Raw genomic sequence first — 23,809 nt, forward strand, 5'->3', positions numbered from 1 at the left:
GCACTGTGTAGCATCACATACAGTATAGCATAACAATCAGGATGCTCTGGAACCAGCCTGCCCCAGTTCCAAGCCTGGCTTTACTGAGTACTCTCTACCCTCCAGTTTCCTTATCTGTCAGGTGGAAATAACAACATTTCTATGTCAAAAGATTATCTCAGGGTGGAATAATTTCATGGATACATTTAACTCACTCAGAAGAGTGACTGGCCCAAAGCCAGCGTTTAATCAGTCTTAGCCTTTGTTACATGTTGTGGGTCCCATACACACCCAACTGTAGGCTCAGTCAACTTTGGACTCACCAGAGAGTAGAAGTCAATGTCCTCCCCTTATAGACAGTCACTTCTATGACCTCATAGTCTTTCCTCAGGCAACTGGTCAACACAGGCTAGAAATACGCTTTCCTTTCACAGGCAACCGTGTAGTAGAGGCAAGAACCTTAAACCATGATTTGGAAAACCTAGATCCTCTTCCTGGCTCCTCTGTCTTAATCCCTGGCTGACCTAGGGCAAGTGCCTTCTCCTTCCAGTACGTCATTAGTCCCATCTGTGCGATGGGAACGACCTCCCAGGAGACTCAAAACGACAGAGGGCTTGGCAGCACTTTGCAAACTGGTGATGCAAACGTGGTTTCCATCTCCCAGTCTGCAAGCCACACCACCCATACTCACTTTCACTTCCGGAAGAAGCACACTCCCCAGACTGACACACTGGCAGGCCTCCAGCTCAGGGAGCAGGTATATTTTCATTGGCCCCTCCCACTGACTTGATGAATTCATTTTCTCCTCCTCCAGGGACTTTCCTAACTTCCTTCTGTAAGTGAAGGAAGGCGAACATGAGCACACTGTATATATAAATATGCTTGGGAAAGCTTTCCTACTCTTCTCGCCTTCTCTTTTTTTTTTTTTTTTTTTTCTTAAACCAAACTTGGTTTCTGTTGTAGGCGGTGCATTCCCTAGCAGGGTAGGGCGGGGCACAGTGCGCTGTGGAAAGTGGAGGGGGGAGGGCAGGGGGAGGAGTAGGCAGTGATTAATTCACCCACTGTGAGAGCTGGGCTTCTATTTAATGGGGGGGTCTCTCTGCCCTGAAGGAGTCAGAGGCAACTCCAGGACCATCAGGTGCATGGCAGATGATCTAGGGCCGGGCTTTGGGGGAACAGCCAGTGTCGAAATGCTGCCCGAGGACGGCGGCTGCAGGCCCAAGACCAGAGCTGGGCTAGCATCCAGGAGCAACAGTGCACGCTGGGCTCTGACCTGCTGCCTCGTGTTGCTCCCCATCCTGGCAGGACTCACCACCTATCTGCTCGTTAGCCAGCTCCGGGCCCAAGGAGAGGCCTGTGTGTTCCAGGTAAGCAAGACTCCGCAGTGACCTGGGGGGTCGGCAGAGCCCCCGGGGCCACCTGGCCGCTACCACAGCTCTGGACACAGCTTCTTGGTCCATCATGGTCACTGCTTCCATATGCAAAGGAAAGGTAGAATGTGAAAGGTGGAGAACTCCAATTTGGTCTTTATTCTCAGGGTTTCTGGGGGATGAATTGTGCCTTTTTAGGTTTATATGGAAACAGCCACAAGCCACTTACTTTAGATAATTATAATCATAGTGCACTGATAATTGGGGAACATTCATTTTCTTTAAGAAAAAATGAAAAACTAAAGAAACAAAAACTAAATTACAAAACTAATACATAGCCATCGAAAAAAGGTAGAAAACACAGATAAGGAAAAGAAGGTAATTATCATTACCCATAACTGCATAGAGTGACCACTATTAACATTTGGGGATATATAATTCCATATTTTTTAATATGATGGGATTATTTTGAGTCTCCTATTATGATTTTGTTTATTGTTAGTAAATTCACAGCAGCATGATAATATAGATAGTTGTACTGTGTATTCCTATGTATGTATGTGCTATATAATTTAATCAACTCCCCTTTCTTGGGTTTAGAAATATTCTATTTTGAAGCTCAAGAAAGAATCTCCTACCTGATTATTTATCTCTCTGGTCTTGGTAGGGGTGGGGTGTCAGGGAGCTTAGTCAAAAAAGAATACAGGGTCTAGGGAAAACAATGGTGCAACGGTGGGCAGGTGCTGACAGGTGACGGGGAAAACATAGTTCTAGACTAGGAACTTCAAAAACCTTAAAACCTGAAGAATGTGTCATTCAAGGGATATCCTTTAAAAAACAAAAACAAAAACAAAAACAACTCTCCTACATAATCTCTGGTAGCCAATTTAACCTCGGTCCAAAGTATTAAATTCCAGAGGGGAAAACAGGTTTTTCAGTTGGTTTAATTGGAAACCTGTTTTCTAAGCACTGCTGGCAACTTCAAAGCAGAGACCACGAGCAAGCCATGGTTAATGTATAACTTTCATCACCCATGAGGGTCAGCAAACAGACTGAGATTCAGACAGCAACATCCATGGCCACATGCCATCATTCAGGAAATGTAGAAATATGCAGACAACCGGAAATGCTGTTCATGTTACAGGAGAACGGGAGGGGATGGGGGTTCAGGCTGTAACGCCTAGACCGCCATGGGGCTGGTTCCAACAAAGTCAAACTACAGGATGCAGTCAGTGTCCTGGCCTCAGTCCCTCTTTAGCCAGAATGAGATGGCTGTTCTTGAATGAGGCATTAAGTGGCTTCCAGTAACCTGAGCTCTCCTGCGTTCTGATGAAAAACACTCCGTCTGCCCCAAACGATGTCTGAGACTGCCCACGTTGTGTTGATCTAGAAGTCCATCAGGTGGGATGCCACGGCACGGCGGAGGCCAGCGATGTGCTTTAGGAAGAGAGTGTGGAGCACAGCTGGCGCTGCACAGGAAGCCCCTCGAGGGAAGGAGCTGCATGCCTGCCCTGTTGCAGGCACTCAAGAGATGCAAAGGCCAATACCCCATTCTGTCATGGGGACCTTTGGAGCTGTGGTTTGGCCAGGCTATATAACTTAGAAGAAAAAGAAAGGGAAATGGGACTAAGGCTGGGGCACATGCAGCAATCTGAGTACTGAAAAGAAACACCTGGCCCATTCAAAGAAGAGTTTAAGTAAGAATGCTTAGAGTTCAAAGAAAGGTCAATTTACTGAGTTGCAGACAGATTAATGAGAACCACAGGGCCGGAAGCATCCTGAGGTTACCAATAGTATGAAGCTGGTCACCACCCCTGGGCCTGAAGAGGCAAATAGAGGGAAAAGTTTTAGAGGAAGCCAAGGAGACCTAAAACGTAGGAGAGGGCCTGCCTGGAGGAGCTGAGGGCTGAGTTGAGGAAGGCCTTCTGCCAAGGCAGCAGGGAGGGCACAGAAAGCAGGGAGGGAAAACTCTGACCAGTCTGCCCCTAGCCTCTCATCCCCTTGGCCAGACTCAACTGGAAGCCGGGCTCAAAAGAGCCAAGGAGCAAGTGTGCCAGGAGGTCAGTGAGGGCTCAGGGCATAGAGTGGATCCGGAGGGGCTAACAGACAATAACCAGCTCAAAAGAGATGCAAGAAGATGGGATTCAAGTGGGAAAACCAGGTCACCAGGACAGCTCGGGGACATAACAATGAAATGCCAGGACTCTTAGTCACCTGAGTTTGATTCCCAGCTCTGTAACCTCCAGCTGTGTAAATAAGCACATGGCTTCTTTTTTCTGGTAGTCTGTTTCTCTTTCTACCAAAAAAAGATACTAATATCAGTACTCTGACAGCACTAATAAGGTATGTGCAGGAGCAGTTTGTATGTTGGGAATGTAGGGAGAGCTACAAGTACGCGGTAACAGGACTCGACAGCACCATTTGTCACGCAGAGTTCATCCAAACTTCTCCTTGTAATTGAAGTGACCATCTGTGTTAGGTAATTGGCTTTCTCCAGGGGAAAAACCAACTTCTAATTTCTTTATGGTAGTTTTGCAAATTGGAGCAAGGTGCCCACCTAAATTAGGCACCTGTCTTCCTACAGAAACTGGGAGATGGGGGCATTACCTCTCCTGATGTTCACATTTCACAGAGATGCTCCCAGGTCACGGGGGCTGGGGTGGGGGGCGGGGAAGAAAAGGCCTATCTGTTCTTCAAAAGGATTTATATACACTTCAAAGCAAGAAGAAAGTACTTACAAGTTTTCTAACTTAAATGCTCTAGGAAAAAGGTCGGGAAAGAAATCTTGTCCCTTATCTTCAACAGGGGGAACTAAGCCTCTTATTTTTCAATTGCACTTGTCCTTATGATCTAGAGCCCACAGTTAGTAAGACCTAGATCCAGAACTCAAACTCAGATCTGTCTCCCTCACAGCCTGGAACATTCCACAAGCCCTGCAAATACAAAGCCCCACTGTGATCTGCCCGAGGGGACTCCCCCAGACTCACCTAGGGGCCGGTAACCTCCTTCACCGCCACCCACACCCGCTTCCCCTGTGTCCCAGCCTTGCTCCCTCCCCCTCTTCACCTCCCGCACGCAGCCCCCCAGTCCTCCTCTCCTGCCCACGGCCTTCATGAGATCCATGCAATCGGAGATTGTTGACGGAATGAGTTTTCCGTTCCCACAGTGGCCGGGCAGAAGGCAATTCAATTCTAACACAAGACAGATTGAGAGAGGAGGCTCACACAGACCTTCAGATACATTCACAGGCCTGAAGAGCAGGCTCAGCAGCAGCAGAGGATAAGCCGATGATAATACTGACAGTGACAACGACACGATATGAGCTCCCCCCTCAGACTTGTAGAGAGCTCTCACAAACACGGTCCCGCTGGATAGTCACACCAACCCAGAGATGCGGTAAGACGGTGCGCAGTGGCATGTGGCAGGCGGGGAACCTGGAGAGAGCGCGTCTGCGTGAGCACCCAAGGTCACAGCCGGGCAAGGGGCCAGGGGGGTGGAGCCAAGTCTCAGAGTTGGCAGAGTTTCTCTGGGTTTCCCTGTTGCCTCCCTTCCACCTCCTCCCCAACCACAGTCAAGCTCTTGATCCACGAAAGTACTTTCCATCTGCCCTTTTCGTGGATGAGGGAGGGGCTCATGTGTTGAGGAGGATAGGGAACAGGAGTATTCTGTAAAACAAGAAACTCTGTAAACATGGGCCTGGTCTTGAGTCTCCACATAGGAGCCCAAATTATTCTTTGGAAGCTTTCACTGCACTGTGTCACCTCTGTGGCTTCATCTTCTACCCCTTTCCCTTGTCTCCTGCCTCTGGCCTCTCAGCCAGCCCGGCTTCCCTCAGTTCCCTCAGGGCCCCAGTGCTCTCCTGCTTCCCGTCCTCACCGGGGCTGTTCCCTCACTCAGGGCTGCCCTAAGGGACCTCCTCATTCCATCCCTGTAGCAACCAGAGGAGGCCAGCATTCCTGAGAATCTTTTCTACTCTAATTTAGAAGGGAGTTGAGGCTTGAGGAGGCTCAAAAGAACTTGAAAGGAAGAGAGTGAGCAAAGTACAGAAGCTCCCTGAGTTTCAGTCTTCCCATAATACCCACCCTACTGAAGTGCAGTGAGGATTCTAAGGAATCTCTCTATAAAGCCCCTCACAAGTGCTTGCAATATGGGCACTAGTTGGGTATTTGTCCCTTTCTTTCCCCTAAGTGGAAAAGCTCTTCACAGATTTATAGAAATTAAGAGATGGAAGTGCCCTTAGTCCCAGGGTCAGCAACTATTACCCACGGGCCAAATCTCACTCACTGCATGTTTTATAAATAAAATTTTATTGAAACACAGCCACACCCATTTGCTTACGTACTGCCTTGGCTGTTTTCATGCTAAACAGAGGAGTTAAGTATTTGTGACAGAGGCCATATGACTTGCAAAGTTAATATTTACTATGTGGCCCTTTACAGGAAAAGTTTGCTGACCCTTGATCTAGTGTAATCTCCTCGTTTTACAGTTAAAGAAACCAAGGATCAGAGAAGGGAAGGAAAAGTTCAGGGTCACAGAGCAGGTTGGGGGCAGACCTAGAACTAGACACTATTTCTATGCTGCTGGCCTCCTTCTACCAGAAAACAGGACCAACTCCTTTCTTGCTGGGTCCCTAGACCAGACTGTGGAAAAGCAACAGCAACTTGTGAGTAACGTTCCGGGTTTTTATTAGCAGCAACAAAAACGGTCACCAGGACCGTTAAAAAATATTTTAAACTGGACTCTTCCTTCAGGGGTTGTGTAAGGAAAGATTCAACATGACAATCTTATTATCCAGTAAGCTGCAGGGCAGAAATCAAAATTAGATCTGAGAAGGTTGGGTTAACTGTCTTTAGGTGAAGTGACCATAAATATAGCATCAATTAAATATACCACGGTCCTTTCATGCAATGGAAAATTAAGATGAAGCATCTCTAGGTGTAAGGATGGGGAATTTCTTAAAGATGTATATTAAGTGAAAAAAATCAAAGTACATAACAGCATATAGAATGTGAAACACTTCATTTTCTGAAAAAATAATGCACATTAATATATATGAATGTATTTATAAATGCATAGACTATCTCAGGAAGATGAACAAAGAGTCTGGTAACTCTGTTAGCATCCAGATGGGGAAACTGGGTGTCTGGGTAACAAGGGAAATGGGGACACATTTTTGAACCTATATCCTTTTGTACAAAATGTATTTGTTACCTATATAAAAAAATACATACATATATATTATATTAAAAAAATACATATATATATATATATATATATATAAAATAGAGACAGAGAGACACAGTAAAATGTTTTAGGATCTTTAGACTCCTGGAGAATGCTAGATAGATTTGCATTGTGGAAAAACCATGGGTCAAAAGTTCAAACCCAGTTTGATTTCTGGCTTAGCCACTTCTTAGCCATGTTACCTAACCTTCCTGGCCTCAGCTGTTTAATGTATGAAATAGAGATAATTAGAAATAAAACCCTTAAAGTATCTGGCAGGGGGGTGGAGGATTAGCAATTGTAACAGTTATGTCCTCGGAACTTCCCTGCTCATGGAAATTATGTCAAAGAGAACAAATTCTGCAGCTGCCCTGGAATCTGCCATCACAGGTCCAGAGAGCAGGTTCTGGCACTGGAGGGCTTTTCTTGGTCTCTGATATTTGTGAGCTATCTTCGTGCCTCCTCCTCCACCCTGGTCTTGTACCCTCAATCCACGCTCCAATCCATCCTTTACTGGCTGCACTTGACCATGGCCTGGGCCTTCTTTTGGTCCTTAATGGCATCGATTGCCTTCAGGACAGGTCCACCACCCCCACTCTGGCCCACAGGTCCCCAGAGGCCAGGCCTTTGTCTTCCCTGAGCACTGCTCCGGAACACAAGACTCTATGCTCCAGGCATAACTGAATGCACCACACTGGCTCAGCCCAAGCCCAGCACAGAACGGGCACTCAGCACTGTGCAGTGAAGAGTCAGGGATGCCAAGGGAGGCACTGCTTCCCAGGGCTGCACCACTGTCAGTCTCTGTCCTTCCCTCCAAGTCCTACTTCTAGAATCATCTACACACATTTTCCTCACCTATCTTTGGTCCCATCCAATCTCACTTTCAACCCTTCCTGAAAATCCATGCAAGGCCTTCTTCCCTGCACTTCCTTTCTCCTACACGTTCCACTGAGACGCCCTGGTTTCCATCCAGGCCAGCAGGACCCCACAGTGATGTCAGCGCAGGCTTCAGAGGTACACAGATTAGAAGGAAAGCCATGGCCCCACCACATCACAAGTGTGACCTTGTAATAATTTATTATATATCAGACTCCATTCTAAGTTTTTCATATTTAGCGTTTTGAGAAGAGTACACGAGATCATGCTATAAAGTTCTTAATGTGAAGTCTGTTTACCGTTGGTAAACATGTTACATGTTTACCTTGGTACTTCATGCATCATCTCAGTTAATCCTTGAAACTGCACAATGAAGAAAGTACTACTGTTATCTCCACTTTAAAGACGATGAATCTGAGGCTTAGAAAATCGAAACCACATGCCCAAAGTCACACAGAATGTGACACTGGGATTCAAACCCACGTGTGTGTTCCTCCTAACTACTACACTAGTGTGCCTCTGAGTATAAACCCAGCAAATTATTCACTTTCTGGCAGTGGTCAGGGGGATTTAAAAATGATACCCTAGAAAATGCCTTTCACATAGCAAGTGCTCGTAAGTGCTAGTTCCCTTCCTCCCCTGCGGACACCTAGCTATCCCTGGCATACAGAGGGCACTCACTAAGCATTCCCCGGTTGGAAAGAAGGATGGAGAGATGCACAAGGTACCTGACCTCCCTAAGTCTTATACTCCCTGTCTATAAAATGGGGAGTGTAACACACTTTCTTCATAGCATTTTGCTGAGAATTCTGCAAGGAGAAGTCCAGAAATCTACTGCCATAAGGTAGATGCTCCACAGACATTACTTCTCTACTGACTCCACACCTAAGCCTTTTATTTCACTCAAGCTATTCCCTCTGTTGGATGAGGACAGCAACGATAAGCCCCTTTGCAAAACACTGAGCACTCAGTGGCTGCCTCTGCTGTAGCCTCAGGGAGCCCTGGCACAGCTGGAGGAGAAGCCCAGCTCACTCCCAAGGTCAGGCCAGGGGCAAAGTGCAGAGAATCCAGAGAAGGTGAGGGTGCGCTGTCGAAATGAAAGGAAGGGAGGGCAAGCGAGCAGAGAGTATGAATCCCACACCTCCGCTGCAGCTCCTGGCTGGTGATTCAACAATCCATTCATTCCCCCTTTAAAATCAACACACACATCGCTCAACCCCAGCTTCCTCATCTAACAGACCACAGGCGGGCCAGCAGCCGCAGCACCGTGGCTGTAAGAGGTCATCTCCCAGCCTGGTGTCCTTAATGAGGCCCAGGAGCTGACAGCAGCAACAAGCATGGAGTTTGAACAGGTGGAGGGATATCCCATTCCCTAAACTCCCGTAGACTCTGAAATGGCAGGAGTCCAGAAGCAAACTGTGGACTGAGGAAGCCCCTCCTGTTGGGAGAAGGGGGAAGCCGTCCAGAGCTCCGAAATGATCTCTGTGCCACTGGTCATAAAGAGACACACAGGTGGTTTCTGTTTACCACTACAGTGGTGGGACCAAGAGGAAGGTATATGGAACCAAAAGCACATACCACAAGGATTGATTGCGCACAAACAAAGAAGGAAAATGAACTGGCTATCCACTCTATGCGTCTGGTCTTTCTTAGCCATCACAACAGCCCTGGGAGGAAAGAATCATTGTTTTCTTTTATTGATGAGGAAACTTGAGTCTTACTGAGGTTAAGTGACAACTAGGAAATAATAGAGCTGGGATTTCCGCATTTGCTGGGCTGCAAACACCACATTCTTTGCTCTGTACCACCCTAAGTGTTGCATGTAAAGCCCCGTCCAGTTAAAGACCTAAACGTAAGGCCAGACACTATAAAACTCTTCGATGAAAACACAGGCAAAACACTCTATGACATAAATCACAGCAAGTTCCTTTTTGACCCACCTCCTAGAGTAACGGAAATAAAAAGAAACAAATGGGACCTAATGAAACAAAAGCTTTTGCTCAGCAAAGGAAACCATAAACAAGACGAAAAGACAACCCTCAGAATGGGAGAAAATATTTGCAAATGAAGCAACTGACAAAGGATTAATCTCCAAAATATACAAGCAGCTCACGCAGCTCAATATCAAAAAACAAACAACCCAATCCAAAAATGGGCAGAAGACCTAAATAGACATTTCTCCAAAGAAGATATACAGATTGCCAACAAACACATGAAAGGATGCTCAACATCATTAATCATTAGAGAAATGCAAATCAAAAGTACAATGAGGTATCACCTCACACCAGTCAGAATGGCCATCATCAAAAATCTACAAACAATAAATGCTGGAGAGGGTGTGGAGAAAAGGGAACCCTCTTGCACTGTTAGTGGGAACGTAAATTGATACAGCCACTATGGAAAACAGTATGGAGGTTCCTTAAAAAACTAAAAATAGAACTGCCATATGACACAGCAATCCCACTACTGGGCATATACCCTGAGAAAACCATAATTCAAAAAGAGTCATGTACCACGGTATTCACTGCAGCTCTATTTACAATAGCCAGGACATGGAAGCAACCTAAATGTCCATCGACAGGTGAATGGATAAAGAAGATGTGGCATATATATACAATGGAATATTACTCAGCCATAAAAAGGAATGAAATTGGGTTATCTGTAGTGAGGTGGATGGACCTAGAGTCTGTCATACAGAGTGAAGTCAGAAAGAAAAACTAATACCGTATGCTAACGCATATATGTGGAATCTATAAAAACGGTACTGATGAACCTAGTGTTAGGGCAGGAATAAAGACAGATGTAGAGAATGGACTTGAGGACATGGGGGGAAGGGGAAGCTGGGATGAAGTGAGAGAGTAGCACTGACATAAATACACTACCAAATGTAAAATGGATGGCTAGTGGAAGCTGCTGCACAGCACAGGGAGATCAGCTCAGTGCTTTGTGACCACCTAAAGGGGTGGGACAGGGTGGGAGGGAGGGAGACACAAGAGAGAGGGGATATGGGGATATATGTATACATATAGCTGATTCACTTTGTTATACAGCAGAAACTAACACAACATTGTAAAGCAATTATACTCCAATAAAGATGTGGGGAAAAAAACAACACCACCATCCAGTGCACCTTAGAGGAGGATGAAATGAAACAACCTTGGAATCAAACATGTCCAGGTTGGATTTATCCTTGTGCAAGTACAAACAGGAAATTGCAAGAGGAAAAGGCAAAGGCAAATGTCTGTGTGTTTCTCCTAGAAGTGCTGGGAGGATGTTATGGATCATAAAACGTTTATGCCTTTGCAATTGTGGCATTTATGATGGCAAGAAATAGATATCTCTTCCTGTTTATGAATACACTAGAGAGTGAGTACAGAATATGGGAAAAAGGCTAAATGGGTCATTAGTTAAAACACACTCGGGATTTTTCTGGGGAAATGCCAATAAGAGAATCTCAAAGACCACATCGCTTCAGGCTCACCCATTATGTAGTCAGCTAATGTTTAGGGGGCTCCTGATATGTGCCAGTCTGTACTTGGTCTAAAGGTTTAGCTCCCAGGCCTCTCATGTACTCTTTGCCTTTGCCTTACAAAGACTATAATCAGGTGATAACCTCTTCTGAGAGCGGCTGTAGTACTTACTAGACGAGGAGCACATAAACACCAGTAGGACCTGGCACAGGCAAAGCCTCAGCTAGACAGTAGTCTCCTCCTTCCCTCCATCCTTCTTTCTTCCCTGGGGGAAGTATTAGAGAATTCCAAAAATGCTTAAAGTAATAGGTCATGGTTAGTTTGAGTTGGGGTTGACCAACCTATATGCAGCCCCCCCGCCAAAAAAAAAAAAAGCAAGAAGAAAAAAGGAAATAAAATCAAGCGAGAGTGAAAATTCCCTGACCTATAAGAACTAAGAGGTGAAAAGCACCAGCTTACTTTGCTTGGGCTAATAAATACCAGGGTGGCAGGCAACCCACTCTCCCACTAATATGTATGCCCATCGGCAGACACATTTGTCTTCTCTGGCTCTGATCCTGGCCAACTGTCACAACTCTCAATAAACATTTCTAGAGCCACGGCTATGCTCCAGGCAGAGCCTGATGAAAAACTCTGGAGGCCCCAGTACTAAAAGATTATGGCTACCCACCTCTACATAATCAAGTTTTTAAATTTAAACAAAAACTCAAAACTTTGCACGTATTCTACAATTAAAGGGTCTCTTTCCTAGTTTTTGTAATTGTAAAACTCTGGCGAAAGTCACTGAAGCTGAATCCTACTCCATGTCTGCTCTGTTTTCTGCCTGTCTTACTGGTGTGGTGCCTGAGCATCAGTGTATATTCTGCCAGTTGGATAATCCAGTGGGAGTGCCAGGCACTGTCTGAGGTGCTACAGATACAGTGGTGAGCAAGACAGGCAGAATTCTACAGGCAGCTGGAATTCTGCCAGAGAGAGAAAATCAATAGCATACAAATAAGTCATATCACTTGAGGGAGTAATAAATGCTCCGAAGGGGAAATAAAATTGGACCCTGGTTCTCAGCCAGTGATTTGAGAAGGTATTTAAGGGGAAATAAATCACATTCTTCAGGGGTGTTCTTGGACTCCACGTCTATTCAGATTTGCAAGCTAATGTTGCAGTGACCAGCATCTCTCGGGAGCCATCATCTCCTTGGTATCCCAGAATAATCAGAAGTGATGGAGATGAGTCAGAGTTGGAAGACAGTACGCCATTTATTGACTTTATTGTTATAAGCAACCATCTTGAAAGCAGGCATTGAGCCAGCTCACATGCATAAACCTTTCCTCAAAGACCTACTAGTTCATCCTCTCAAATCTCCTCTTCATTCTTTCCTGCTTCTTATCACAATAACCTTGCTCCCATGATAAACAGTGATTATTAAGAGAAACAGCAATGGAAGGCTTTAGATGTTGTTCTTGGAAAGAGAGTCCCAGCTGATGTTCTTCTTGGAGACTCTTGGAATGTTGTGTTCTTCAAACCTGCCAACAGGCACTATCGTAGCCTCCAGATGTTTAGTAGTATTCTGGGTGGGCCACTTAAAACCCACACACATCCAGCCATATATGAAAATAAAATGTGCATCCAAGCTACAGAAATCCAGCAGAGCAAATAAGGTAATGTGTTCACTCCCAAATTCTTGCTAATGACAATGGGACTCTGAGCCAAAAGAAATGCTCCAGACTCTTAGCTGAGGGTCTGCTTAGACAAAAATAAGTAGGATGTTCAAGAAGGTTTCTCAGCAGAGAACTAAATGAAGTAGAAGGTGGCCAACCAAGGCAGCCATTTCCTACACAAGGGGATGCAACCAGGCTCTCCCAAATTCTTTTTGAGAGTTCACCTTCAGTTTTCTGCCTTGCCAAAGGATCGAATCCTTTGTCAGCTCTGTCAGTAACAAGTAAGGAAACAGCCTACAGAATAAGCCCATTTCTAGGCTGCTTCTCCACCTTCCAAGCTCATCAAAGTTATTGATGCTGGATAAGTAGTCATGTCGATTGGGTTTAGGTTTTCAAAGACTATGGTACTCATGACCCTATGCTAAAAGCGTATAATATATTCACTTGGCAGCAGAAATGCTTGCAGTTTCCCAACTGCTCCTGTGCTCTGTTGGGCCTGCTTACTCTTGCACAAGCTTTTGGCCTTGTCTGAAATGGTCATTATCTTTATTACCTGGTTAATACCTGGGAGTATTATATACCTGTGAGTATATATAAGACGCAGTTCAGGTGTAATTTCCTGATTCTCCCACTTCTGGGGCAGATTCCTGTTTTCTAGTCTCTGTGTTTCCCCCACTGTCACAGTGCATGGAACCACTAGTACTTATCCATCCACCTCAGCAGATGAGGGACTTGCCTAGAAGTTATAAGGAACAATGGCTGAGGGCTTGGGATTCTGGAGTCAGTTGACCTGGGTTAAAATCCTGCTCCTCCACTTTCCAGGTATAAGACACTGGGCAAATTTCTTAATGTCCTAAGCCTAACTTTCAGTATGAGGATATAAATAGCATCCACCGTAGAGAGTCATGGACAGGCTGAAGGAGATAATGCATGTGAAGGGCTTAGCACAGCCCAGTGCCACTACTCCGTGAATCAACGGTAGCTACATTTACTGCCTCTTTCGTGTCCCTTGAATCATTCACTGTGGTTGCCTCTTATGGCTGGAGTACGGAGAACTTGGAGAAGGATAAATAGTAGGTAACAAGACTGGGACGGCAGTTGGGGCTTTGAATGCCAACATTAAGTATCTGGGACTGTGTTAAAGGTTATGGGGAACCATTGAAGGTTTATGAACAGAGACGTGTCTCAAAGTGATGCTTTGGCAAAAGCCCTCTGAAGGCAGGGTAAGAGATGGGTTCAAGAAAAGGAGGAACCAGGTGGAGGAAGCTCTGTTAGGAGCCTATGGGAAGGATCCAGGAGAGCAGCGTGCTAAGGCCTGGATCAGAGGCAAGAATGAGCAAAACTCCAAAATAGAAATGACAGCTTGGGTTTGTGGAAGAAGAAAGAAAGAAAGTTCAGGCTTGGTAACTGACGAGAGGCAGCAGTGTTGCCATCAACAGAATTAGGAAGTGGAAAAAAGAGCACTGGAAAGGGGAGAAAGTCAGTTAGTCATTCAAAGACAAGACCTCTGCCTTCCAGAGGGCTTCCAATAGAGGTTAGGTAACATGTCTTGGAGTAAAAAGAGCCTGGTGGTCTGGGCTCTAATAAGATCACTGTTATCACAGGACTGCTCACAGACCTAGACTCACCAATGACACAGCTGCATCCACACAACCACACATGCATGTAGAGAATCCATGCACACAACACTAGGCCAGAGACACATGTAGACACACAGACGCAAAAACACATTGACTCATACCCTCTTCCACTGATGAAGCTGTCTTCTCTCATACTCACATGGACATACAATTTCTCATTCACAAGTACACACACACACACACACTCCCACAAACACACATGAATTTTAAGATGTAAAATTGACAAGTGTTCATGGTGACATGAGGATCAGTGGCCTTGGGGACTGTGTAGTTATGGGGATCAAATCAGAAGACTTTGGGTTGAGTCAAAATTGTATCAGAGAAGAGAACACTGGAAAATGTAAGAGATTTATATCATTCCTAAACTAAGAGCTTAGTTTTGCTCCTGAGTTTATATGCAGGTCTTGTGAATGGTGGTTCTTCATTTGCCATGCATTCTTTGCATTGACTCATACGTTTTCTTCATCTCGAATCTGGTAGTTATCTATCACTGGGGTTGTTATTATTCCCATTTTTCAAAGGAAGACACCCAAACTCAGAGGATAAGTGTCTTGCTCAAGATTATATTGTTAATAGACGGTGGAACCAGGATTCAAATTCAGGTCTGTCTACCCCCAAAGCAGTTACTCTTTAACTACCATGTGGTATCTGAAATGGCTCACAAACTAGGGTTGCAAGAATAAAAAAGTCTTCATATATTGCATGGAAACAAGGTAGAATTGCAGAGGTTGATGAGAAAGAGATCGTACTCATTATTTCTTTTTTGGTATCACTTTTTGCAATAGTTCCATTTTTAAAATTGTGCTGAAGAAAAGAAAATAAAGCAAGTGAGGCTATTTGTTCAAATAATAGAAGCAATGATAAGATGACAGAGTGCCCTAGAATGGAACAGGAAAAGCTCTCAGGACAAAACTTTAAAGTTGAGCTTCAGAGACAAGCATAGGAGAGAGAAAGGTCATTGGGGTGCTGGAAGATGAAAGAAGAGAGCCTGGGTGCAAGATATCCATCAACCCAATATTCTCATTCCCATTTTCCTTATCTCTGAGTACCGAGGCTGGGTAGCAGCAGCATCTTAAACACGCCCATAACACGGGCCGCTGCATGGGTTATGGGGTCAAAAGGACCAGAAGATAATATGAACCACATCTTTCTTTCCCGATAGACTCCAAAAGGACAGGAGCTTGGACCTTCACATCAGCGATCTTGTAAGTGTGTTCATATTTTATGCCTTTTCTTGTGGGGAACAAGAACATTTCTCATAGTCTGATACATGGGAAGTTAAGGTGCAGACCCAGAGGAAAAGAGAGGCTCCTCCCCAGTCACTAAGAAGGCAGAATGGTGCCATGGCCAAGTGCATGGCCTGTGGAGTTGACAGCCTTTAGGCAAATAATTTCATCTTTCTCTGTCTCAGTTTACTCACCAATAAAATTGGTTATAATAGTACTTACCTCCCAGGGTTAGTGTGGATTAAATTAGTTAATTACTTTAAAGATATTAGAACAATACCTAGCACAACAAAAGTATGCAATGATTTTTCCTTTTATCATTAATAACATCATCTTTATCACCGTACAGTATAATCACCTCTGAGAACCAAAAGGAAATGCTGAGGCCTTCAGGAGAACTGATAGGGAAACAGATGTCCAGAGAGGGAAAGGGATTTGCCAAGGTCATATAGCTACAGAGTAGTCCCCACCTAGTTCTGTTAGGACATCCAGACGACTCAGTGGATATGGTTAAAGGGACTATGAAGAAGGCAAAAGGCCAACCAGCTCCCACAGAACCAATAGAAGCAAAGGAGAGGCAAGGTGAGCTTTGCTGAACACCAAGCATGTGCCAGGTATCATTCTGAGCACCCGTCATCCATGGTAGGAATTGATGTACTCATGTTATAGATAAGAGAAAACAGAGTCTTGGACAGGATGGATGACCTGTCCAATGTCAAGGGGCCAAGGTTCATTTGTGTTCAAGATTATTTCTCCTGAGGCTGCCTTGTCCCTGCCCTCCCCAAAAAAGGACCTGGACCAAACTGGAGGAGAGGAATGTTTCTCTCCAGCTGCAGGCACCAAGCAGCTCACCAAAGGCTGTCCTCACTTCAGTCACCCTCTGACTCATAGAAAGCATTTTTCTCCTTTTCTTACAGATGCACCTCCTGGAGCCGGTGGGGATAAGCCAAGGGCACACCTGACAGGTAATTTTTCCGGGTGTGTTTTCCAGGAGATTATGGGCCCTGGGCCTGAGGTTTCTTTCAGTGTTTGCCAAAACTCATTCTTGTAGCTTTAAACTGGAAACCACACCCTTTGGTAACAGACTCCTCCTCTCAGTCAGGGTTTTCAGATGTCTTCCTCCCTCGAAGTGTCCAAAGCCCCATGTTTCTTGGGCATTTTCTTCCAGATTCTATCAGCTCTCTTCCTTAACTACTGTTTCTCTTTCGTTCTCACACTCAGTCATTCAGAAATGGCTTTCCTCGGATTCAGAGATTCATTTTGAATTTTGAATCTAGTCAAAGATGAAAGCTCCCCTAAGTCAATTTATTGAGTCCATTCAAGAAGTTATTGGACACTTACATTCAGGTAGGTATTTCTAAAGAATTTTCATTGATGCAAAGAGATTAAGAGCAATCTCTTAACATCACCAGTTGGCCAGATTCCCAAGTCTAGTGTCAAAATTCCTAACACCTCATATCTGGAGTCACATATAACCTCTACGACTCCAGAGAAAAGAGCAAGACAGTGCAGAAATACGTGTTAAAAATACATTGATACTACATATAAAATAGATAACTAATGAGAACCTACTGTATAGCTCAGGGAACTCTACTCAGTGCTCTGTGGTGACCTAAATGGGAAGGAATCCAACAAAGCGGGGATATATGTATACGTATAGCTGATTCACTTTGCTGTACAGTAGAAACTAACACAATACTGTAAAGCAACTATACTCCAATACAAATTTGAAAATAAATAAATAAGCTTTGCTGATTTTTCAAAAAAAAGATCCATGGAAAAACTAGAAAGTTAAAAAACAAGCATATTCTTCTGATCTGTAAGAAAACTTGCAACCCACAAGGGGATATCCTTGTGGCCCACAACATTTGTCTTAACGTTTGACCAAGAGGGAACTGTGGTGAGTCCTGAGGATTAGGACCAGGGAGATGCCAGTCACTATCACTCACCACTTGCCTATAAGAATGGGAGTTACTGAACAGGCTGGGCAGGAAAATCCTAGAAACTGAGCATGGAGATGCCAATCCTCTTCCTATTGAATGGGGGGAGTGGAAATTGGGAAAGGAATCTAGGTTCTACTGAGCTTTTAATATGTACCAAGCACTGTGGTAGGCAGTTTACACCCAGGATCTCTTTTAATCTGCATTATCAGCCCAACAGGATGGGGAAACTGAGGCTCAGACAACTAAATTCGCTTGTCCCAAGTCACAGGACTAGGAAGGTTGAGACTTGAGACTTGACTCCAACTGTTTCCATTACAAATACTTCCTACCCAAACTCCTACTTGCTGCGGTGTTGGCCTAATTGCATACCAAGTTAATAGAACTTGCTTTGTCTAGAAAATACATGATCCTTGCTTTTAATCATCTGAGATGAATTTTTTAAATCTATTGCATCACCCACAAAGAAGGAGTAGAGACTATAAGAGGTGACTAATAAAAACGCCCTTTACAGATTTTGCAAAGAAGCAACAGAGCTCTCCAGGGGCCACTTAGTGCCAGAGGCCAGGGGAGACACACACATTCTGAACATGTGTCATAATTGCAAAAGAAGCCATAGTCTAGTCAGCAACGGGAAAGACACTTTAGAAAATCCAGGAACCAGGTTTCTGGTCAATTACCAGGTGAGAAGTTTGCTGAACACTTACTTAAATATGACCTATCCCAAAACTATGGCCAGCAGTGCATAATGGTAACTGCTATGGATTTCAAAAGTGGTTGTAGGAAATTAAAATGTGTTTTAATTTTTTCTGAAAAGTATTCGTTTTATTGTAGGTTATATTATTTGAAATCAATGGTTTGAATCAATGGTGTGATTCTATTCATTTTTTTCTGCTATAGCTATAACCTCATAAAAAGCATTCATTCATATGTTCTATATAACATATACTCGTAAATAATGCAAACATAAAAACGTATAAAATATATAAAATGAAACAGGCTTATTCTTTAATCTGTCAAAATGAAAGATATTAGTTTATTTGAGGAAAGAAAATAAATATGTATTAACACTGTATCCAGCCATCATGATAAATATGTCCATGTCTCTTTCACTCATTTGATCATCAGAACAAGACTATAAAGGAGCTTTGTCTCCAGTTCACAGACAGGAAAATGAGACTCAGAGAGAAGAACCTACATGATACAGAGTCGGGATTGGAACTGGGCCTACGTGGCCTAGAGCCCCAGTCCCTTTCACTCCACAACTCAATTATATTTTGTCTTACATTTTGGCCCTGTTGATGTGGGAGGAGCATTTGCAAAATCTTCTGGATCTCTGGTGTTCTGCATGCTAACTTTTTTATTAATTACTGCCTGTGTTTCATGTGGGTTTGGACCATGCATTGGAAGGGAGTAACAAGAAACATGACTCTCTCTCTCTCTGCAATGACCTCTTTCTGTAGCAGAGCATTTCTGAAACCAGAAGGCTAATAAAAGTAAATGTAGTTTAGAGAATATTCCTAATTCCACATTAAAAAAAAATTAACCATCTCTTAATCCTTTCCACGGGTATCATTATCTCCTTTTCCTTTCCTTTCCTTTTTTTTTTCTTATTTGTTTTTTAAGGAAAGGTACGTCAAAAAAGCATATCTTCGCTTAGTAAAGAAATACTTTAAGCAAAAGGATTATCACAAGGTGGGGAGGTGGGGGAGGAAAGGGACTACTGCCATCAGGAGAACCTCTGACCATAAAGCCTGCAAGTGTCTCAAGAGTTAGGCTAAAAGGGTTTTTCTTTTATAGAGAGGAGGACACAAAGCTGAAAAGAACCAGGTGTGAGGAAGTGGGATGAAAGGTTGGCTTGATAGGCTCAGAGAATGTTTTACCCTGAGGCTAGCCTATTTCCAGGAGGTTGGTTCAGGTTGAGGTTCAGGTTGAGGGTGGGTGGAAGTTCAGGGGTCTGGAGGAAGGAGAGAAACTTAACTAAAGTTTGGTCTAAAAACATTTTGTTCTGATGAATCAGTGAGGATAAAACAGTCCAGCTAATCATTTATGAAGCAAAGGATGGGAAGTGGGAGGGTCTGGTGTCTGGCCTGGGCACAGGTAAACAAGGGAGGTCATCCATCAGTTTTATCTAAGTCACTGGGGAAGAGTAGTTCTTTGTTGTAAGCTGTTTTCCAAAAAACAAAGGAGTAAGGAGATTTTTTAACCTTAACTCTTTTCCAGGATCACAGCTCAGGAAAAATTCAAAATTTTCAAATAAGAAAACTCAGGCTCAGAGAGGCAAAGCGATTTGCTTAAGGTCACCTACCTAAGACGCTACTCTCTGAACAGATGTGTATGTCCACTCACATATCCTCTACTCATTCCTCCTCAAGGAACTTGTTAGCTGTTGGTTTTATCCAATCTCTTTACTCTTTGAAAATGACTTAAGACTCTTTTTAGCAAATTCCACAGGTTCTGACACAAGCAAATGAAACCTCCCTCTTGTCTTGGCAGTTGTGAGACAAACTCCCACGCAGTCCTTGAAAAATCAGTTCCCAGCTCTGCATTGGGAACATGAACTTGGCTTGGCCTTCACCAAGAACCGGATGAACTACACCAACAAATTCCTGGTGATCCCAGAGTCGGGAGACTACTTTGTTTACTCTCAGGTCACATTCCGAGGGACCACATCCGAGTGTGGTGAAATCAGCCAAGGGAGCCGACTAAACAAGCCAGATTCCATCATCGTGGTCATCACCAAGGTAACGGACAGCTACCCTGAGCCAACCCAGCTCCTAATGGGGACCAAGTCAGTGTGTGAAATAGGCAGCAACTGGTTCCAGCCCATCTACCTAGGGGCCATGTTCTTCTTGAATGAAGGGGACAAGCTGATGGTGAACGTCAGTGACATCTCTTTGGTGGATTACACAAAAGAAGATAAAACCTTCTTCGGAGCCTTCTTGCTATAGCGGCAAGGCAGATGTCATTGTGTGAAGGTCCTCTGCCTCTTAGCTCCTAATTTTCCTCGTTCATATGTAATTATAACTAGAAGGTTTTTTTGGAACATCCATAGAGACAGTGGTTAAGCCATGAAATTTAGGGGCCCAAAGTTCACACTTGATGTGCCTTACTGATGAGAATACTAATTGGAAAAAGGCATAAGAGAACAGACCTATTATCATGGTTGCTTGGAAGTGTGGTGAGTTTCTAAACATTAAAACACTGATCACCAAATGAATGGAACATTTCCACGCCTTCCTACTACACATTTGTCACCAGAGGGCCCAGATACTGTTCAATTTTATTATGAAGAATTTGCTTCGGTTCAGGAACCTTAAAAACAAAATCTAATGCCCTAGAAAACAGTGTAAACCCTTCAGAGGCAAAATTCTACATCAGTTCCTCTAAACATATACTTTAATGCCTTGCCTAAAAAAATGAAAAGAGAGCTGATATTTCTCATAAATGTTCTCAAAAAAAGAAACTGATTTTCACGCCATCCATGGCAAGTGAGAAAAACTACCTTTCTCTTTACTAGGAACACATGCATCAAAACAAGCAAGCGTGAGTTCCACATGTATATGTCAAAATACATACAACAGCATCTATTCAGAACAGTGTTCTTGAGCGCCTTTTACGTGTGTGCTACCTTAACCCAAAAGACACTATGAAGAATGAGACACACTCTACCCCAATGTATACGAATACCACCAGATGGCTTCTGGTCAAACACCGCTCAACATATTCCAAGGACTAATTCTAAGTCCTAACAAATCAGACACTGTTACAGAAGATTTCTGAAGCTCTCCTGACTATGTAATATAACCAACCGGCTGATTAGGTCACTCAAAAAACTTGAGGACACAGTTCTAGCTAACAGACCAATTATATAACAAACCTGATTGATGCCAAGAGACAATGGACTTATTCCCTGGGGGGAAAATATCAGTCACCAAATCTGGAGATGTTAACTGAGATCTGCTTTGAGGTTTGATTCACAACTTTATATGCAGAGTGTTATATGGGTATTTTTCTCTTAAAATATTCAAAGGGATTTAAATGTGGAATTGGCTAATCAGCCCAGCCAAGGCATCTTTTCTGAAGAAGAGGCTGAACATTGAGAAGGTCCTTCCATTGCTTCAATGAGTTCATATCCTCTCATCTGTATGAGTTTCCTGCACTCATATGTCAAGGGTTGGAGAGGCATTTCTGCTCTCTTAACCTCTGTTGACTTGTCTGTAAAGGAGGAATCCAGCAATCTGTTTCCCAGGATCAAATGAGCTCATGGTGATGAAACATGCTAACTTCGAGCATTCTGTGGAGTCTGAGAGCATGTCAGTGTGACGTGCGGAGGGATCTCCAGCGCCTTGGCCTCTATAATAAATGTTCCCTACTGTGGGAGACCTCACAGGTTGGTCTGAAAGCAAATTTGGCAATGACATCACTCTTACTTACTCTTTTTACCAGGAGACTACAGCGGCAGAGACATGCATTATGGGGGTCCTGAACATGACGACTGGTGTAGCAGTACTTGAGCAATATCTGTTGAGTTATAATTAAATAAAAATTACTTTCTAATTTCTGAGTTGGGAGGTTAAGGTTCTAAAGCCCTCAGCTTCTCCAAACAGTCAGCTCAGGCCCAGCATGAGCACAGAGCAGGGTACGGTCACCTCCACCTGGTTCAGAAGTGACTTCACAAGGGAAATGAAGCCTGAGTGACTCCTAAAAGGAGGTGGGCAGGCAGCGGATGGCCTCAGGGAAAGGGCGTCTCAGACAGACTAATTACCCTTTACTTAAAGCAGAAAGGAAAGGTTTCTCAGTAACTACAAACCCAGCTTGATGAGAGAATGTTTCCTCAACCAACCCCTAGAACAGTATTTATTGTTCAATCAGGAATCCTTTATCAATGACTCCAGTCTGGCTCCAAGATCAGAACTAACACCCTATTAGGGAAATAAAATGCTCTGCCTGCATCTGCATGAGCACACCCAGCAGCTTGGGATATGGCCAAGGATCTGCATGCACAGAAGAGTCCAGAGTGGCCTGCTCACCTTCCCCTCCACTGAAAGGAACCCCTATACCAAGGGCCCTCAAACCTTCCCTCTGTTCCACAGGGAATCAGCTGAATTTGGAAATTTATCCAACAAATAGGAATTTCCTACTATCCTAGAAGACTTGAGGCTTTGGAAAAATCCCTGCCACATATTTATTTTGCTCCTGTCATAAGCTTGTTTATTGAAGACTGTATTGTGCTCAAGTCTTCACTGCTGAATTTGCTAAACGCTCTCTGATATTTCTTTTAATGTTCAGATAGTCCCAGCCAGACGTTCCTAGTGGAACTCAAGTCAGAACTTCTGTTTCCGAGGCATTATGTCCATAGAAAAATTAGCATACTAGTTGGGAGAATGAGGTGGGAGAATGCTTTTTAAGAACGAGTAAATGGGGTGCATCCAAAGATTTGGAAGGGAAAAAGGAGCATGCTTATGTGCTTTAGAAAATAGTTAATTTAGGGAGAAAATGTTTTACCGAGTCAATGTTTCTAAAAAGGCTGAATTCAAATCAATTCCACAAACACTTACCGAATACCTACTTGCCCCGAGGATACAAAGATAAATTATTTTAGTCTCAGACTTATTCATTCTAACTGCTTAGCACCTCCGTTGTCTGCAGATCCTTTAATTTATTTTGGTTGTATTAGCTAATTAATTAGCTAACTTTAGACACATGGATATTTTCTCATAACAAAAATGGGTACCATTTGATGAAGGATGATCATTAACAAAACAACTTGTGTTTACTCTAAGTGTTTTTTTTAAATAGCTATTCAAGGATAGTTCTCCATAAATAAAAGGGGAGAAAATAAAGATACTTTCTATGCTAAAATCCATTATTTAAGCCACATGTAGAGAAAGGTTTATTATCTCCTGGACTAGAGTTTGGTCATCAACACCCATGAAAATATTAGAACTTTATGGATAACCCACATGTTTTGAAAAGCCTGTGTTTCTCAGCCAGTACAGGAGCCATGATCAAAATGCATGGGGTCACTAGTATTTTGACCCTGGTTTAGATCTATTTGGAACAAAATTGCTTAAGCTACTAAAATTCCTAGATTTTTTTGACTAACATACTGTAGAATGTGAAAAGGTACACTTTCACATCCTGAAAGGTGTCTGGTTCAGTTCAATAACTAGGCATGCCAGAGCCCTTAGCTCTGTTTCAGTCTAGGCTATGTCACCCCAGAGGAAATTCCACCTCTGTGATCGTTAGTAACCCCTCTGGATTATAAAAGTTCAACTAGCTCACTGTGCACATGGCAGGTCTGTTGCCAAGTTTCTCTTGCAAGGTGTTTTCCCAAACCCTCTCCCTGTCGTGTTTCCATGATTGTGACACTGGGATTAATTCTTCAGCACAGGACTCTTTACACGCTACACCTTGCAAAACACAC

At 43.6% G+C, this 23,809-nt stretch overlaps 1 protein-coding gene across 1 annotated transcript; it reads left to right on the top strand.

Moving 5' to 3' along the window:
* Positions 1-1,094: 1,094 nt before the first annotated feature.
* On the top strand, positions 1,095-21,937 carry TNFSF15 (TNF superfamily member 15). Its single transcript, XM_059071112.2, has 4 exons — positions 1,095-1,346; positions 15,376-15,418; positions 16,357-16,404; positions 19,876-21,937. The coding sequence occupies exons 1-4, from the start codon at positions 1,122-1,124 to the stop codon at positions 20,328-20,330; spliced, it is 771 nt and encodes a 256-aa protein (XP_058927095.2). The 5' UTR covers positions 1,095-1,121; the 3' UTR covers positions 20,331-21,937.
* The last annotated feature ends 1,872 nt before the right edge of the window (positions 21,938-23,809 follow it).

The sequence above is a fragment of the Kogia breviceps genome, chromosome 8 (genome assembly GCF_026419965.1).
Source record: "Kogia breviceps isolate mKogBre1 chromosome 8, mKogBre1 haplotype 1, whole genome shotgun sequence".
Taxonomy (NCBI): Eukaryota; Metazoa; Chordata; class Mammalia; order Artiodactyla; family Physeteridae; genus Kogia; species Kogia breviceps.

Bases quoted from the DNA above. Each gene is read 5' to 3' on its own strand.
- TNFSF15 (XM_059071112.2), top strand. From the start codon at position 1,122: ATGGCAGATGATCTAGGGCCGGGCTTTGGGGGAACAGCCAGTGTCGAA. The intron at 15,419-16,356 runs GTAAGTGTGTTC...CTTTTCTTACAG, and splicing joins ACCTTCACATCAGCGATCTT to ATGCACCTCCTGGAGCCGGT. The intron at 16,405-19,875 runs GTAATTTTTCCG...TTGTCTTGGCAG, and splicing joins GCCAAGGGCACACCTGACAG to TTGTGAGACAAACTCCCACG.